At 38.0% G+C, this 16,138-nt stretch overlaps 5 protein-coding genes across 8 annotated transcripts; 2 read left to right on the top strand and 3 right to left on the bottom strand.

Moving 5' to 3' along the window:
- Positions 1 to 337: 337 nt before the first annotated feature.
- LOC111499352 (protein-S-isoprenylcysteine O-methyltransferase B-like) lies at positions 338 to 3,215 on the top strand. 2 transcript variants are annotated; one of them, XM_023150925.1, is made up of 2 exons: positions 338 to 551; positions 2,231 to 3,215. In XM_023150925.1, the coding sequence occupies exon 2, from the start codon at positions 2,378 to 2,380 to the stop codon at positions 2,969 to 2,971; it is 594 nt and encodes a 197-aa protein (XP_023006693.1). In that variant the 5' UTR covers positions 338 to 551; positions 2,231 to 2,377; the 3' UTR covers positions 2,972 to 3,215. The 2 variants fall into 2 exon arrangements, with proteins under 2 accessions (XP_023006693.1, XP_023006694.1); XM_023150926.1 differs by having other exon boundaries at positions 2,310 to 3,215.
- Positions 3,216 to 3,874: 659 nt separating this feature from the next.
- Positions 3,875 to 4,669, bottom strand: LOC111499354. Its single transcript, XM_023150928.1, has 2 exons — positions 4,298 to 4,669; positions 3,875 to 4,054 (listed from the first exon to the last, which is right to left on the bottom strand). The coding sequence occupies exons 1-2, from the start codon at positions 4,666 to 4,668 to the stop codon at positions 4,027 to 4,029; spliced, it is 399 nt and encodes a 132-aa protein (XP_023006696.1). The 5' UTR covers position 4,669; the 3' UTR covers positions 3,875 to 4,026.
- A 1,009-nt stretch (positions 4,670 to 5,678) lies between these two features.
- On the bottom strand, positions 5,679 to 6,884 carry LOC111499350. Its single transcript, XM_023150923.1, has 3 exons — positions 6,533 to 6,884; positions 6,154 to 6,365; positions 5,679 to 6,069 (listed from the first exon to the last, which is right to left on the bottom strand). The coding sequence occupies exons 1-3, from the start codon at positions 6,723 to 6,725 to the stop codon at positions 5,680 to 5,682; spliced, it is 795 nt and encodes a 264-aa protein (XP_023006691.1). The 5' UTR covers positions 6,726 to 6,884; the 3' UTR covers position 5,679.
- Positions 6,885 to 10,176: 3,292 nt separating this feature from the next.
- On the bottom strand, positions 10,177 to 11,564 carry LOC111499351 (RING-H2 finger protein ATL52-like). Its single transcript, XM_023150924.1, has 3 exons — positions 11,251 to 11,564; positions 10,952 to 11,049; positions 10,177 to 10,822 (listed from the first exon to the last, which is right to left on the bottom strand). Exons 1-3 carry the CDS (start codon positions 11,398 to 11,400, stop codon positions 10,477 to 10,479), a joined length of 594 nt encoding a protein of 197 aa, XP_023006692.1. The 5' UTR covers positions 11,401 to 11,564; the 3' UTR covers positions 10,177 to 10,476.
- Positions 11,565 to 11,700: 136 nt separating this feature from the next.
- Positions 11,701 to 15,778, top strand: LOC111499349 (protein CELLULOSE SYNTHASE INTERACTIVE 1-like). Of its 3 annotated transcripts, XM_023150919.1 has the most exons (3): positions 12,850 to 13,042; positions 13,235 to 13,417; positions 13,839 to 15,778. In XM_023150919.1, the coding sequence occupies exon 3, from the start codon at positions 13,848 to 13,850 to the stop codon at positions 15,543 to 15,545; it is 1,698 nt and encodes a 565-aa protein (XP_023006687.1). In that variant the 5' UTR covers positions 12,850 to 13,042; positions 13,235 to 13,417; positions 13,839 to 13,847; the 3' UTR covers positions 15,546 to 15,778. The 3 variants fall into 3 exon arrangements, with proteins under 3 accessions (XP_023006688.1, XP_023006690.1, XP_023006687.1); XM_023150920.1 differs by lacking the exons at positions 12,850 to 13,042; positions 13,235 to 13,417 and adding an exon at positions 11,701 to 11,823; XM_023150922.1 differs by lacking the exon at positions 13,235 to 13,417 and having other exon boundaries at positions 12,297 to 13,042.
- The last annotated feature ends 360 nt before the right edge of the window (positions 15,779 to 16,138 follow it).

Raw genomic sequence — 16,138 nt, forward strand, 5'->3', positions numbered from 1 at the left:
ATATTTATTGAATAACCTTTTATATATATATATATATATATATATATATATATATATATCTGTTTATATAATTAGTAGTAATTTTATACAAAAAAAAAATATATTTTTTTTGGTACAAAGCTAACGTTTTGATCAAGAACATTTGTATGGATTGAACCAAGTGGCACTTAAAATTTATGATGAAATAATCTTTTTGGGATTTAGAAAGGAAAATGTCTGGGCCTGGGCTTTTGGTTTACAGACTGGGCTTAACTCTGTGACCCACGACGGCAGCGCCAGACCAGTCGCAACGAACCCCGTTCCCACGGTCTCGCGCCAATTCCCTTCTAACCGACGAACCAGGTAACTCCAGGCTTGCAGATTTGTGGCGCACCCAACCCCCGGTCTCGCAGCAAGAGCGACAACGGCAGATCCCCCGGTACTCCCCACCATGTCCACCACAGGCGGCTACAGAGTATAGACCCGACCACGAACGACGCATTTCTGAACGATCTCAGCGAAGTCGAATCTCTTCGAGTACGAGCAAGGACCCAAACTTCTTTCAAGGATCAGTAAGTAATGCATTTTCTTTTATTTTGCAATGATTATGGTGTTTTTCTTCATCTCCTTCCTTATTTTCGATTTGTTAGTGAATGAATTCAGATTGTATATTGAACTACTAGAAAGATGCAGAATGAAGGCCAAGTTTGCATGGAGAAGTTGGTGTTGTTTTCTTATAGCTTTAATTCGTTTAAGGGAAAAATTTGAGCAGACTAAGATTTTTTGCCTTCTTGAAATGTATTTTGATTTTTCCTTACAAAAGATGAAAACTATTGTAAAGACTATGAGGAACCAACTTAAGTTTCGAAAATTGGAAACCAAAAGCCAAAAACTAAATGGTTATCGAGACCTTAGGAATGAGAATGAGAATGAGAAGCCTTGAATGATGGATGATTTGGGAATGAGATGCATGTATTTGTATAACTAAGTCAACTTCTTGAGAAGGAATTGATAGAAGTGGTATGGAGTGGTAAAATTTTAAATTCCTAATAAGATTATTGTCTCCTTATGGACCATTTTCTGTGAAGCTTCAAATACACCCGTTAAGATGTCATAGAGATGCTCAAATTGGATTGTGTTTCGCAAAGAAAAAGGGACAGTTAACAACATTGTTGTTCCATGGCCAATTTAGTGGCGGATACTTGATTGATCAACAAAACAGAACTTTATTACTATCTTTTGGGGGCATGGTTTCAATTTTATGGTTTAGTTTGACACAAGATTCTTTTGGAAATGTTATCGCTGAAAAGAAACTAGAATTTTCTTCTTCTTCTTCTTCCTTTGACAAGTTAGACATTTGGAGATGGTGGTTGAAAAAGGAAGATCGGATGCAGCAAACTGGTGCTGCAGCAAAAGAATTCTATAGTTACACACCTTTTGCAATTAATCTAAATTGGAGCATTTTCTCTTATGCTCCATGGAATGTTTTAGGATTTCTTCTTTGCACATGGAGATGGAGTGTAGATTTTTAGGTTGGGTAAAAGTTTTGTTGTAACTAATATTACACAAGAAGTTTATTTTTGACAGACACTCTAGTTAACTTTTCATGCTTTTCATACTTTTCATTTCATCAGCAGCTTTCCCAATTCCCTGAACTTCTTGTTTATTTCAGAGATATGCTATTTCTTGGAACTGTTGTTCACTCTTTAGATTATTTAAATTATGCATTATAGATGCCTTGCTCCCTTGTACTTTATACTTCGTCATTAGCTATTGCCCCCCTTACAAAGATTGTTAAGGTATTAAGGGTGCATTTGTAATTAGCTCAAAGGTTTGTTAGCAAGGAGTTCGTTGTAAATAGAGTGAATGGGAGGAGAGGAAAGCAGAGAACTGACGTAAGAATACTCAAGAGTGGAGTTATTGCATTCGCATCTTTCAATACTATTTTAGCTTTCTGGTTTCTATCACGATCTTCCCAAGTAGCTGTGAAACTTGTTTTTTTTTTTTTTTTTCTCGTATCCCTCATGACATTTTAAAGGTCTTCCAGGTATGTGACACTCAGAAACGTTCAAAAAAGATGCAGTTAATGCAGCACATACCTGCTAGTATAATGTTGGAGCTTCTGAAAACTTTTTTTGCTAACCTTTCATTAGTAAAATTTGTTTGCATGGTGTATAAAGTTCTTGTGATTTATCAAATTCATCCTGGATTCCGTTATACAAACCTGGTTTAACATATTTTTCCTTTTTAGATGTGCATAAAGGATCTTCAGGGTTTTGTACATGAGGATTTCTCTGTGTTGATGTTATATGGCTCTGCATCATTTTCAGATCTGAACTAAGATCTTATAACCCTTGCAAACTTTAGTGCAGTAGCCGATACTGTGGGTTGACAAAACATGACAGAAGTATTCAATTACACAGCATGCAGACAGTTGTCTCAGATGATATTTGCAATCATCTTCTTTCACAGTTCTGAATATATGTTAGCAGTTGGAATTCATGGGAAATCCAACGTAACTCTAAAGTCCCTTCTGATAAGCAAAAACTATCTGTTGGCAATGATGTTATGTTTCTTAGAGTACTTTGTTGAAATTGTGTTGTGTCCCGGTCTTAAGGAATACTGGTGGGTTAGTCAGACAGGCCTTGCAATGGTTGTAGTTGGAGAAACAGTACGTAAACTGGCGATCGTAACTGCAGGTCGGTCTTTTACACATCTGATTAAGATCTATCATGAGGACCATCACAAGCTGATTACTTATGGAGTCTATAGATTTATTCGTCATCCTGGATACAGCGGTTTCCTTGTGTGGGCAGTTGGCACTCAAATCATGCTCTGTAATCCCATTTCAACAATTGGATTTGTTGTTGTGGTTTGGCAATTCTTTGCTGAACGAATTCCATATGAAGAGTACTTCCTGAGACAGTTTTTTGGCCGCGAGTATGAGGAGTACGCGAATCGGGTACCTTCTGGAGTGCCATTCGTGAAATGAAGGTCGAATATTTGGAGTTGGAGTGATCATTGCATGGTTCCGCTCTTGAGGTATTGGAACTTTGCACCGGGAGTTGTTTTTGTGTTGTATATTAAGGCGCTTCTGACTGATGGTTTCTGGGATTGCATCTATGAGTCAAGTCTTAGGATCTACTTGTAACATTTTTGTCAATTATGATGGAAATATATATCATTTAAACTAATTGTGAGAATTTGGGTACTCGATTTATTCATTCTTGTTAAAGCAGTGGTCTCATTGAGCTTTTGTTCAGGCGATGGTAGGTCATTTCTGTACTTGAACTAAAAAACGTAAAGAAAAAATAAAGTTTCTACTTACTTTCTAGCATTCTACTTCCGTTGTTAGTTAGTCCACCTTATGTGCCTTCTGATCTCTAAGTTAAATATATTTGCATGTGTTGCATGTTGTAATATGTGGTGAATGTGATGATTGTATATGCATTTGTTAGGTAAAGTGGATTGTAAGACTTCATGTCTATTTATGAACGGATAGAAAAATAAAAGTATTAATTTCATTAGCATGATGGGTTAAATTTGGTGAGGCTCGATTCCACTGATTGAGTTCGTTGTCTAATTTGAAGGATGACATGTTTTTATACTAACGATTTAGATGTCATTCTTCGTGTATATTGTGTGTATTTATATCTCACTGCATTAGAGGAGGTACATATTGAAATATTCAATATTCGGATCCTATGCGATAATTGAGCGATAGAGGCGATGTATGAAAAAGTTAGTATTTAAATTCTTGTAATTTAAACAATAATTTAAATAAAGTTTCTTTTGAAAAGTTATTTTTGTTCCAGATTATAAAAATATAATTGGTTTTTCTGGAATATTAATTCTCTTCAAAAGTTTAATGCATGTAAAAATACCCTTAAAAAAATAGAAAATGTCTGTGGTTACCCCTTTCTTCCTTTTTCATAATCAACATTTAATGTTTCTTTCTTTGACTATTCAAAAAACGGGATGAAAACATGAAGGCATGCAAGTCAGATTTGGCTCCAACCTTGATGATCGTAGTTGGTGAATAAAAACTTAATGAAGATTGTAGCTGTTCGGCTTCCTGGAAAATTGAATCAACACGAACTTCATCATTACTTAGTACGTAATAATAACAGCAACATTAAAAAGAACACAGTGTGATCCAATCAATTTACAGAAACGATTCATAAGTTTACAAATACAGAAGAAGATGAAAAATCGAGGCAGAGGCAAAAGAGAAATCCTCTGAGATGATCGTCGATGAATTTACAGAAGCGAATCGTAAATGGAGAGAAAACGAAAGCGGATTAGGGATTCGAGCTACCTGAAGAAGAGCTTCCTGGAGTTAAGCGATGGCGTAATTTTGATGAGTAGTCCAGGAAAGACATCATCGGAATCCTGAATCTGCGGATTGTAGTCGACTATGAAAGGATCGTCGCACTTGGCGCTGATAGAGTGCAGCGACTCGCCTTCTCTGACGAGGTAGATGTCGTCGCAGGGACCGGATTGCGCAGAGGCGAGGAGCATGAGCGCCATGAAAATGAAAACAGAGTAGCAGGATATCGAGGAAGCCATGGGAGAAGATGAATTTGGTATTTGGTTTTTTGGGTATAAAAAGAGGGAGAGGAGGTGGAGGTCAGTTATGGCGGTTTCGAGAAATGGAGCAGACCACAAGGAATTGAACGCTACCACCATCAGGGGATGTTTCGTCATATTTATATATATATATATTTGTTTTCTTTGTTGAAAAACTTCTTCTATTTTAATTAAGAATATGAAAATTCAAACCATACTTAAACTATCAAATTACATTATGTAGTGAAACTAATCAAACTGCACGGAACTGCTCATCCTCCACGATAAAATCTTTTAGAAGTCAAATTAATAAATATATATATTTAAAAAAACAGGAATTAATTGCTTAATAATATGGAAATTCTCAAACCAATTAATTAGGAAAAAAAATGGACATAAATAGTTAAGTCACATTCCCGTCAAGGTAGGCTGCATAAATTTAAAAAATTCAAACTTTATATTGGAGACCGGCTGCTTTAGGGGACAAATCTTTCCGTCATTTTTTAATTTATTTTATAGTTGCGTCCTCAAACTCTATAATATATTATTTTCCCTAAATAGTAAATAATTATAAAGAATAATTCCACACCAACCAATTTTCGTTAACAGCTTAATTGCCATACAAATTAGCTTCACTTCTCTTCCGTCTAAAAATTACCTATACAAATTAGCTTCGCTTCTCTTCCGTCTAAAAATTACCTTAATCTTAACACGTTACATTTTCTACCCAATAATATAGTATTATATATATTTGTTGATGTGCCCATCCTTCTGATACCAAGTTGTGCACGGTAAATGTACCCACCACTAAAACTAAAACTAAAATGTTATGATACCCATTGTTGTTGTAGCAAAAGTGAGAGCGATGCACTCACACGCCCAGAGACAAAATTGATTTCACCCAACCATAACTAAGTGTATCTCTCACACTAAAAGTTCCTCCCACAAAATCCCCTATGCTAGATAAGCAAACATATAAATACTAATTCCCATCCACGTAACCAAAATGAATAAGAATATGACGATTATTGAATGTGTGTATATATATATATATGCCCAAACAAAACCTACGTAATGGTCATTATTAAAATGTATTTTTTAAACGTACCCCTCAGACTACTATCTCTAAATTTAAGTCTCTGTCTCCTCATCAACTCCAGCTACATTCCTTAGACCCCAGCCGAGAGAGTAGGCGGCTGCCGCCGCAACCGCACCGTTAAGCACCGTTAAGGCGACGGAGAAGCCATAGTTTCCGGCAGCGATCTTTGCTCGGGCGACACCTAGAAGCACAAGTGCAAGAAGGGCCAGAATGCAAGCCCCACCGAACTTAAGGGTCTCGTTATCGGTGAAAGGAATGAGGAGGATGAAGGAGAGCAGTGGGATGCAGCCGAACGCGAGAAAGGATCCGAACGTCGCCAGCCCGTTCTTCCATGGCCGGTCTTTGCTGTCCTTTGGTGGAGCTGCCGCACCTTTCTTCTCCTCTACCATTATGTGCTTGTACTTCGCCATTATGTTCACCACCTAACGAGTTTGATTTTTTTTTTTTTTTTTTTTTAATATTAAAAAAAAATGGGAGAGGAAAAGAGAGAGAGAGAGAGAGAGTACTGTAGAGGCATCGTGAAAGTCCATTCCGAGAGACTGGTAGTGTTGAAGGAGGAGGAGGTGCTGATGTTCAGGGCGGTTGTCGATGTCCCACTCCGCCGCCGCCCTCTCCTTCACGGAGACAGCTCTCTCTGTGGTGGTGGCCACGTAATCTCCGAACCCCATGGATATCCCATCCGCTATTAGGTTGGCAAATCCNAGCACCAGCACGTCCACTGTGATTATGAAAATTAATTAAAGTAGATTATTTATTTTTTTTTTTGTTATAAAATATGATTAGATTTATTAAAAAAAAAAAAAAAAGGAAAAAATTGGAGGAAGACTGCGTGATAGAAACAAATATTAATGAGCAGTATTTGAGAAGAAAAAGAAAAAGGGTGACCGGCAGAGTGGCGGGTAGCGGAAATAGAAGCAATGAGAGAGAAACATGTAACAATGGCGTCCAGCCCTCCGTACACGATGCTTTTGCCCAGCTTTCCGTTCCACGGTTCATTTGGCCTTTTCTTCCCCTTCCTGTCGTCTTCCGCCCCGATTAGCTGCTCGCTGGCCGCACCCACGCCGGTTGATGCTTCCATTTCTTTACTTTTACACTGTTGTTGGTTGTAGAGAAGCCAAGGGATTTCGGTTTTTGAAGGAAACTAGGAGGTGCTTACGTGTCACAATGCATGAGAAGCATTTGACGTATGGCATATATTAATGTAGGTATTGTTGGGATGATCGAAAGGAAGCTCATATATGATCAATGAGCATATTCGCATCCTTAGTCATAGTTTGGTTCAACTAATAGCAGTGTTCTGCTCAGGTTACTTATTGCCCATAGATATGGTCTATTTTAAACGGCACAAAGGGAAAAAAAACTAATTAGACTATACATCATCATATTTTTCTCAACATGATGAAATAATGTAAATAAAAAATTTATGGACATTAAATTTAATCTATAATTAATATAAAAAAAAATATTAAGAGCATTCAATTTTTAGTTTATTCACTTTTGAAAATGAAATCAAAACCAACATAAAATTGAGTCCATATTAGTGAAAAATATTAACTATTAAATGAACAAAGTGATATAAGAATCTTTTTAAAGAATCTATTAAAGTGATATAAGAATCTTTTATTTTTTTAAAAAAATTATCAAAGTTTAGGGTAAAACAAGATTTTTGTTTTCGGTGTTTTTAACGCAACGAAGAATAGGTTAGTGATTTTTGGTTCATCATCCAATCTTGCTTTTCTTCTGCAAAAATTGTTTACCTTAATAGTGAGAGAAGGAAGATGGAAGGCATGGCAGAAGGAGCAGCAGCACCTTCATTGCCCGACCTTGTGCTCTCGCTAGAGCAAGCATCGTTCATGGCCAAGCAGCTTTCTTCTACCTCTAACCCAGCCCATCTCCTCCAAATCTACAATTCTCTCCACCAGGCCAACCTCAACCTCTCCGTTTTCCTCTCTACACCTCACTTCCCCCAATCTCTTCCTCTTCCTTTTCCTCCCCCTTCCATCAACGATAATCTCCTCTCCTCTGCAACCAGCGCCGCCTTCAACGACAGCGGCAACGAGCCGATGCAGGTCGGCGACGACGAAGATGCCGACGCCGAGCAGAATTCCAAGGGCACGATTGAAATGGTTGAGGAGAAGATGAAGGATTGTTTTATTAAGAACAAGCGGGTCAAACGAAAGCTATCGCCGTCGGCCGCGGCTATGGCGGAGGAAAGACGAGTACATCGTGATAATCGGTTTAGTGCGACGGCGAAGGGTTTCGATCCTCATGTTGAGAGATTGCGGGCCTTGGACCTGATTTCACAGTTTCATGCGTGAGGCACAGACGTAGCCAAGTTTGAAAAACGAGATGGAAGAATTTAGTAGCATTCTGGTGAGGCTCTGAACATTTCAAATTGTGTTATTGCCATTGCTATTAGCTTTTGATTCTTCAATTAGCATCGTGGAGTGGAACTTGAAATTGAAGCAATTGGTGACCTTTTGGTTCCATTAGCATTAGGAAGATACTGAACACATTCCTTGTCCCTTTTTGATTCGTTTTGTTTGTCATGATCCATTTCTGAACTTTTCCTTATGCTTATCAAATTTGAAACCTCGCGAGCAGTATTTTCTGAGATGATCCTTACAAAATTTTTGAGAATGCAAAGCATCACACATGCCCTTCTCACTTCTCAGTTTGTGAATTAAGTGCAGTTGGAGTAAGTTCAACGCTTCCACTAGCCTTGATAGGTTATTGTGTATACTGATACAATCAGTTTTATTCTTGTTCTCATTATGGTAATGTCTTTGTTAATTTTCATTTTTGGATTTCTGGTATTACAGCAAGCTACGAGGCCTTGTATACTTCTCTGATCATCCTTATCTGCGTCCATTGCTTTAATTCTATTTTATGTTTGCTATGCGAAGTTATTGATTGGTGTCACTGAGAAGTTAATGCATGTTTCGGAGCTATTATGAGAAAGAAACTTCTTGCCTTGTAGAACATAACTTTTGTGAAAACATATTTGGATAGCTGTTACATACAATTTTTATTATCTTGTTATCTTTAAGTTTGTTTTCATGGTTGAATATGTGTTCTAAACAACTGGAGTTGTTCTTCCTTTTAAAATCACTGAAAGATAATATCAACCTTTAAGCAAGTGTTTTTTCGAACTATCTCCCAGATTGCCCCTTAGTGTTCATTAAATTTTGATTCTTTTGGTTTATTGAAGAAAAGCCTTGAACTCAAGTTTTTGGTTTTCTATTCTTATGTTTCCTTTTTACCGTTTAGTTCTTTGTTGCAAATTCTTATCAATTTGGTTAATTTAAGAAAGACCTTGAACTCTATTTTCATGGTACAAAAAGGGTTTCATGGTAAAGCTATGTTCTCTTCATTTTTTCTTTTTTCTTTTTTGAAAAATCTATCAATTTGATTGATTTAAGAAGGGATTTAACGCAGATTTCTTGATCCATAAAATTTTATAAGGAAACGTTGGTCAATCAGAAGATGAAAAGGAACTCATGAACAAAATTGTAAGAAAGATGATTAAAGAAGGATTTGAATTTCTGGCAGCATTCATAATAGGAGGTTTAGCATTTGATACAGACTTTTTCATTTTGATTCATCTGTTTTTATGCGGTCTGATAATCTTCTTTCTAAATAGGTATGGAGATGGCAGGTAGACTTTATAGGGGGGAATTGAGTGCCCACAAGAAGGTGCACGGGTCTCAATGCCAATATCAATGCTCAAGAGTAATGTAACGAGGGTCTGTGTCATTAAAGGTTTATTGCCAGTTTCTTTCAGAACTATATTACCAAGTGAGCCACTTTGCCAGAGATCTGAGCTCTGTCGGTGCCAACAGGGCTTCACCATGCCTTCGTCAAGTGTCAATATGTTATCAGTTTTGTGCTATTTTCCTTTCCCCCCATGGCATGATGAAAGGATAGCGACGTTGAAGAGACAACATCACATCTGATTTCTCTTGCGCACATAAATAAGCAGTGTGTTAGAGCACGGTCAACTGCTACACGAAGGCTGAGGTTGACTTCTCTGTACTGTTTTATGTTGTGTATAATTGTGTTGCATAGTCCCCAATTTGGGTCTCACTCATTGCAATATGCTCATGGCTCACTCCACTGATCTCCAAAGATACTTGGCTCACGCCAAAAAGTCAGTTTTAGGGGACTACAGATTTTAATTCATTAATGTTTCCGTTGTATTTTATCCTCCATGTTGTCTTGATTGCGTGCTTTGAATAGTACAATACATTTTCTTGATTTAGACCGTATGTTTTATAAGTTTCTTTCGTGGCTGTAGCAGTTCCACAAAAATAGAAATTAGTGATGTAAACTTCTGGTTTAATGAAATCGCATGTATATGTGTGGTTTGATTTAGTTTTTCGAAAGAGTTGCAATGTTCCAATTTTTTCCTTGAATGTGATATTTTATTGAGATATTTCACGTTGTTTTGCATACCTAAATATCTTGACTATTCAAACTATTGAGTCAGGCTAATCTCAAAACATTTGAATGTTTGTGCAAGCAGGAAATGCCTACAATGTGACTAAGTTTGTTCATTAACTTCATTCAATATCCTGGTTTAAGCTCCAGGAAAAATGTTCATTGCTGCAAGTTTCTGCCAAACTTTCATTTGATATGTTATGTTTGAATGAGGTAAAAACTTATAGAGATAGATATCCACAACATGATGAGAATTCATTGCATTGTTTGCGAAGGCCTAAATCTACACTACCCAATGCAAAAGAATATGGAAACACTTCTGTACAGAAGTATGGGATATCCAATGATGTAATCATGCTCCTACCTACCCAGCAGTGAAGCTAATTTGGTCATCGTATTGTTTCTCTCTCTCTTTGAACTGAGGGGTTTACTGAAACGGATTCAAGCTGTGTCTGGTTGCTTGTGTTGCCCTCCGAACGGATGGGGCCGGGTAGAAGCCAGTGTTGAGAATGATGATCGGTTGAAATCTCAGAACCATCAAAAGACTGATCTCTGCTCACTGTCATTGGTCTTGCAGGTTTTGTTCTAGAAGAGTCTTGCAATGGCAGCCAAATTGGGCATGTAGACTGCTTTCTCAGCCAAACATCAATGCAGGAGCGATGAAATCTGTGACCGCATTTGGGCATCATTCTCAGTACTTCCTTCTCTTCATACTCACCCAAACAGATTGAACACCTGAAAGTGGAGCACAATAAGCCATAGTTTAGTGGGTCAGGTAATCTATCTATCAGTGCTCAACATCTTCTACAAAACTGTAAGCCAAACCATCTATTCTTATGCTAATGAATTAAAAGTTTTACTTACTGAGCACATTCTACAGAATTGAAAGCCTCTCGATTGAACTTCATAGTTGGAATAGCGGCGATGAGAACCGGTTCGAGACCACTTGCCCGAGACTCTGGCTGGCATCAAAACAACAAAAAAGAATCAAGAAGCTCATCATTTTGACATATAGATGCGAGACAATGGTATCATTCTAATCCTTGGCTACACCAGTAGACTGAGTAGCATATGATAATTAGCCAATGAGATTTCATGATCTACAAACATATAGAAAACGCACTGTGCAGATCCAGATTAAGAGAGATGGCATTACTTTTTACCTGCTGCTCAAAATCCACCCTGGATTCAATCTCGTAATTGAGGCTATTGGATTGAGAGGAACAAAGTCGACCACAGATGATTCTTGTACAGATGAACACTATGAATGTGGCACTCATTCCAAACCCGACAACAGTGGTAATAAAGTTCATACCAGAACCCGTCGTCTCGAAATCTGAAAACCCAACTGGGAAAATCGCAGAAACTTAGAGAGTTAGAAAGGGGAATCCTGGGGAAATAGAATGGAAAAGAAAAGAAAAGAAAGGAGAAGGGGAAGAAGAATCGTGATATGGCTTGGAGGTGACTCAAAGGGAACTGGGGAAAATATTGAAGAAATATGAAATGGATGGAAGGGGAAGGAGAAGATGACGGTTGTTCTGCTGATTGGAATAGTTGTGGTGGTGGGTCCATGAAGGGAGAATGGAAGTGGGAGATTTTGATATGGAAGGGTTGAAGAAAGAAGTATCAGAAATGGCGGCAAAAAGTCTGAAACGATGAAAAAGAAATAGCGATTTTGATGAGATTCTTCTTCTCAAAGAGCTAACGTGCGATGGCAGGCTAAACAGAATCTCAAGGTTTTTCTCCATCCCTCTCTCTATTGCTCTGTTTCTTTGTGGCTTTTTTTTTTTTTCCTTTTTTTTCTGATTGATTGCTATCTGATTTTTTTGTCACTTTTGGATAAGGCCGTTGGAGATTATTTGAAGCAAATAAGATTCCTGTCCACACCTTTTCTTTTCTTCTGTTTTTCAATGGTTTTATTAGGCTGTCATATGAAGAATTGTTTTTTTAAAAATATATTCTCTTCTTGCAATTACACTGCTTTGACATTGATGAAGCTTGAAAAAGAAAAAAACTCGTAAAAACTGTTTCTATGAAAATGGTATACTATTATTTAAGCCTTCTAGTAATAGTGATTGTATTTTTTTTTAGTGTTTATTATTCGTAATTGTGCAATTCAAATATTTAGATAAAATAATTTCCAAAACAGACCCTTTACACTTACTTATCCCATGTTTAAAACTTAAAAAGTTAAAAAAAAAAAAAAATGGTGGCAGTTTCGAAATTTCTTGATCATTCTAGAGGTTCCTACCGTAGCTTCACCCTTAACACTTCACGATTTTGAAAATTCGTGTGGTACACGTGGGTTTGATGACAACCCCCAGAGAAAAAAGGGGAAAAAAAGTAAAACGCAATTACATGAGTCGTTTCAAATGTTGCCACGTCACCACTTTCCAATTTTGAAGGTCTTCCTATCCCCAAGCATATTCAAATTTTATCTCAACGTTTAGATTCATTATCCACCGTCCGATCCTCGATCACATTCTACATGTTACACCGATGGTCAATCCACCGTCAGATCCAGAATCACGTTTCACATTTAACATCTCATTCCCATTCCCCAACATCTTAAATCTCTCCCTCTCTAAGCTACCGCCAATGTAAAATAAGTTGCTCTCCATAAACAGCCTGAGAAGATGACACAATTTTGACATTTTCTTCCACTAGAGACAGAGAGAGAGGATTTATGATGGAAGTTTGTTTTTTTGAATGTGTTGTTTGTTCCCAACTCTTCTTGTTTGTTTGTCTCTTTCTTTCTTCAGTGGAGATCTTCTTTTGAGCATTTTTTTTGAATTTTTGGATCGCTTTCGACCGTTTTCTCTTCGAGAAAGCAAAAGTGGCGCCTGGGATACTTCTAATTTCATAAAAATTGCAACTGAGGCATCTGGGTCGTCTTCGTTTCCACCAAAAACTGAGTAATAGACAGAGATTCTCAAGAGAAAGAGAGAGAGAGAGGTAAATATATTGATTGAAGGTTTAGATATTTGTTTCTGATTTGAATCTTCTTGCTATGATTATTGCAGTCTCGTCAACTCTTAAAGATTAGTTTTTTATTTTTTTTTTGTTCTGTTTTCTATTTTCTCCTTCGACTCTGTCTTTCTTCTCAGTCTCTATCTTAAGTTTTCTTTATCTCTGTTTGATTGATAGGGTGCGATGTTTTTCCAAATGGGCTATTGCAGAAATGTCTTTCTACTGATTATTTCCTTGGATTTTACTGAAGTTTCCAAGAAGAAATTAGTATTACTCTTCTACCAGCTGTAGATTGTGACCCTTTCCCTACCTTCTCTTCAAAGGAAAGTCTCTGTCTCTCTCTTAAACGAGGCCAAAACGGTAAATATGGCGAAGTTAGCAGCTTTCCCTTTTCCTTGCCAAATGAGAACCGTTGGATTTAGTTCACTTCCACTCCACCGTCATTCATAGAATAGAAATTTGTGGGATTTTTGCAATCTAATCTTGTGTCGGCTGTTTTCTGTAGAAGGGACTTGTGGGGGCTTTCTTTGATTCTTCGATGCTCTTATCTTTATGCTTTGCTCATTTGTTTTTGTTCTTTTATTTTTAGATACCTAACTTTAAAGGAATTCCAAAAGTAATTTATAATTTACTTGTCTTTTGATTGCAACTTCTCCACCGCCTTTTTCTGATTATTTTTCTCCATTGCCGCACATCGATTCTTTTTTTAACTTTATAATTGCGCTGCTGGGAGAGTTCAGTTCTGATCTGAATTTCTATTTCTCTTGATTCCTGTTTCCAGATTTGAATCATGGTGGAAGAGGGAGGTGTTGATGGGGGTTCGGATGAGGCAGAGTCTGAGGCAGAGTCGGCCGAAGAATGGCTGCTGCAAGCTCAGAAGCTTGTTCCTGTGGCTCTGGAGAAGGCTACGGAGGTTAAGGTGTTTCCAGGGAGGTGGAAGATGATTGTTTCAAAGCTCGAGCAGCTTCCACCGCGGTTATCTGATTTGTTTAGCCATCCTTGCTTTTCAAAGAATGTCCTCTGCAAGGAGCAATTGCAGGCTGTTTTGAACAGCTTGAAGGAAGCCATTGAATTGGCGGAGCTTTGTGTTAGAGAAAAATTTGAAGGCAAGCTTTGGATTCAGAGCGATCTCGACTCGCTGTCTGGGAAATTGGATTTGAATTTACATGATTGTGCCGTTTTGATTAAGACGGGTATGCTCGGTGAGGCTACTCTGCCTCTACTCTTGTCAGGTTGTTCATTGCAACAGGAGTCTACTGACTATAGCAACATAAGAGAACTGCTTGCAAGGCTGCTGATTGGCCATATGGAGGCGAAACATCGAGCTCTAGATAGCCTCGTTGAGATCCTGAAAGAGGATGATGACAATGTTTTGTCTGTCTTTGGTCGTAATAATGTTGCAGCTTTAGTCCAATTGCTTACTGCAACCTCTCTGCGTATTCGAGAGAAGACAATCACCATAATTTGCATGCTAGTTGAATCGGGAAGTTGTGAAAATTGGCTTGTTTCGGAAGGCGTTTTGCCACCTCTAATCAGACTTGTTGAGTCTGGCAGTGCTGTGGCTAAAGAAAAAGCAGTCATTTCACTGCAAAGGTTGTCAATGCCAGCTGATACTGCCCGGGCAATAGTTGGGCATGGTGGGGTTCAACCTCTTATCGAACTATGCAAGACTGGTGATTCTGTATCGCAGGCTGCTGCTGCTTGTGCCTTGAAGAACATATCAGCCGTACCTGAGGTTCGACAAACTTTGGCTGAAGAAGGGATCACAAGGGTGATGATCAGTCTTGTGGATCGTGGAATTCTGTTGGGGTCCAAAGAGTATGCAGCTGAATGCCTACAGAATCTCACCGCTAGCAACGAAGCTCTAAGGAGATCGGTCATCGCTGAAGGAGGTCTTCGCTGCATATTGGCACATCTGGATGGCCCTCTCCCTCAAGAATATGCAGTTGGGGCTTTGAGGAATTTAGTCAGCTCAGTTTCAATGGAAGTTCTGTTGTCTCTTGGCTTCCTCCCCCGTATAGTGCATGTGCTCAAATTGGGATCACTCGGCGCACAGCAGGCAGCAGCATCAGCAATCTGCAGGGTATGTAGCTCACCAGACATGAAGAAGCTTATAGGCGAAGCCAAATGCATCCCGCTTCTCATCAAACTCCTCGAGGCCAAAACAAACAGTGTTCGAGAAGTCGCAGCGCAAGCAATCTCAAGCCTTATGACCCTTTCACAGAACTGTAGAGAACTGAAGAGGGACGAAAAAAGTGTCCCAAATCTCGTCCAACTGCTTGATCCAAGCCCCCAAAACACAGCAAAGAAATATGCGGTTGCGTGCCTTGGGTTGCTCTCTTCAAGCAGGAAATGCAAGAAGCTGATGATATCGTATGGGGCGATCGGGTATCTGAAGAAGCTAGCAGAAATGGACATACCGGGGGCAAAGAAACTGGTAGAGAAACTGGAAAGGGGGAAGTTGAAAAGTCTGTTCAGTAGGAAATAGGGGAAAAAGTGGGGCCTTTTGGATGCTTTACAGTAGTAGTTGTTTCATAAACTAAATGAAACAATAATGTAGTTCGGAGGATAACAAACAGAAGGTTGCCAGTATCCGGTGAACTATTTCCCCTCAACTACCAATATACTTTCCTCGTATGTTTATCTCTTGCATCTGTAATATTAATATGAAGAGATTAGCTTTAGTAATAGAAAATTAACCTACTTCAATTTAAATGTCAATGAGTAATCGATGTTATATGTAATATATACATATGAACATGTTTCATATCATCGACCAAGGGGCTCAAGATTCAAATCTTCCCTCTTTGCCATAAACTAGATAAGAATTTTAGTATTCTATCAGAAGCTAGTGTAGTCAAATTTAATAAAAATGATTTCAACTAAATCTAAGATTTATTAAAAAAAAATGGTTTAATAAAGGGTAATTATGCATCAAATGTGTAATTTTAGAAATTTATTTTTGGTCTAAAATATCTTAAATTTTTTAAATTTTTTTAAATTTTTTTTTATTTAATAGATGGATAGGTTTTGAAGTTTTAAAAAAATTCATTGATTTTTTTTTAGGAAAAAAAAAATCAA

The sequence above is a fragment of the Cucurbita maxima genome, unplaced genomic scaffold, assembly GCF_002738345.1.
Source record: "Cucurbita maxima cultivar Rimu unplaced genomic scaffold, Cmax_1.0 Cma_Scf00026, whole genome shotgun sequence".
In the NCBI taxonomy this organism is placed as follows: domain Eukaryota; kingdom Viridiplantae; phylum Streptophyta; class Magnoliopsida; order Cucurbitales; family Cucurbitaceae; genus Cucurbita; species Cucurbita maxima.

Coding starts and splice junctions, on each gene's coding strand:
- LOC111499351 (XM_023150924.1), bottom strand. CDS start 11,400: ATGAACTTTATTACCACTGTTGTCGGGTTTGGAATGAGTGCCACATTC. Junction 11,050..11,250: donor GGGTGGATTTTGAGCAGCAG/GTAAAAAGTAAT, acceptor TTTTGATGCCAG/CCAGAGTCTCGGGCAAGTGG. Junction 10,823..10,951: donor AATTCTGTAGAATGTGCTCA/GTAAGTAAAACT, acceptor CTCCACTTTCAG/GTGTTCAATCTGTTTGGGTG.
- LOC111499352 (XM_023150925.1), top strand. CDS start 2,378: ATGACAGAAGTATTCAATTACACAGCATGCAGACAGTTGTCTCAGATG.
- LOC111499354 (XM_023150928.1), bottom strand. CDS start 4,668: ATGGTGGTAGCGTTCAATTCCTTGTGGTCTGCTCCATTTCTCGAAACC. Junction 4,055..4,297: donor TCCAGGAAGCTCTTCTTCAG/GTAGCTCGAATC, acceptor TCAATTTTCCAG/GAAGCCGAACAGCTACAATC.
- LOC111499349 (XM_023150920.1), top strand. CDS start 13,848: ATGGTGGAAGAGGGAGGTGTTGATGGGGGTTCGGATGAGGCAGAGTCT.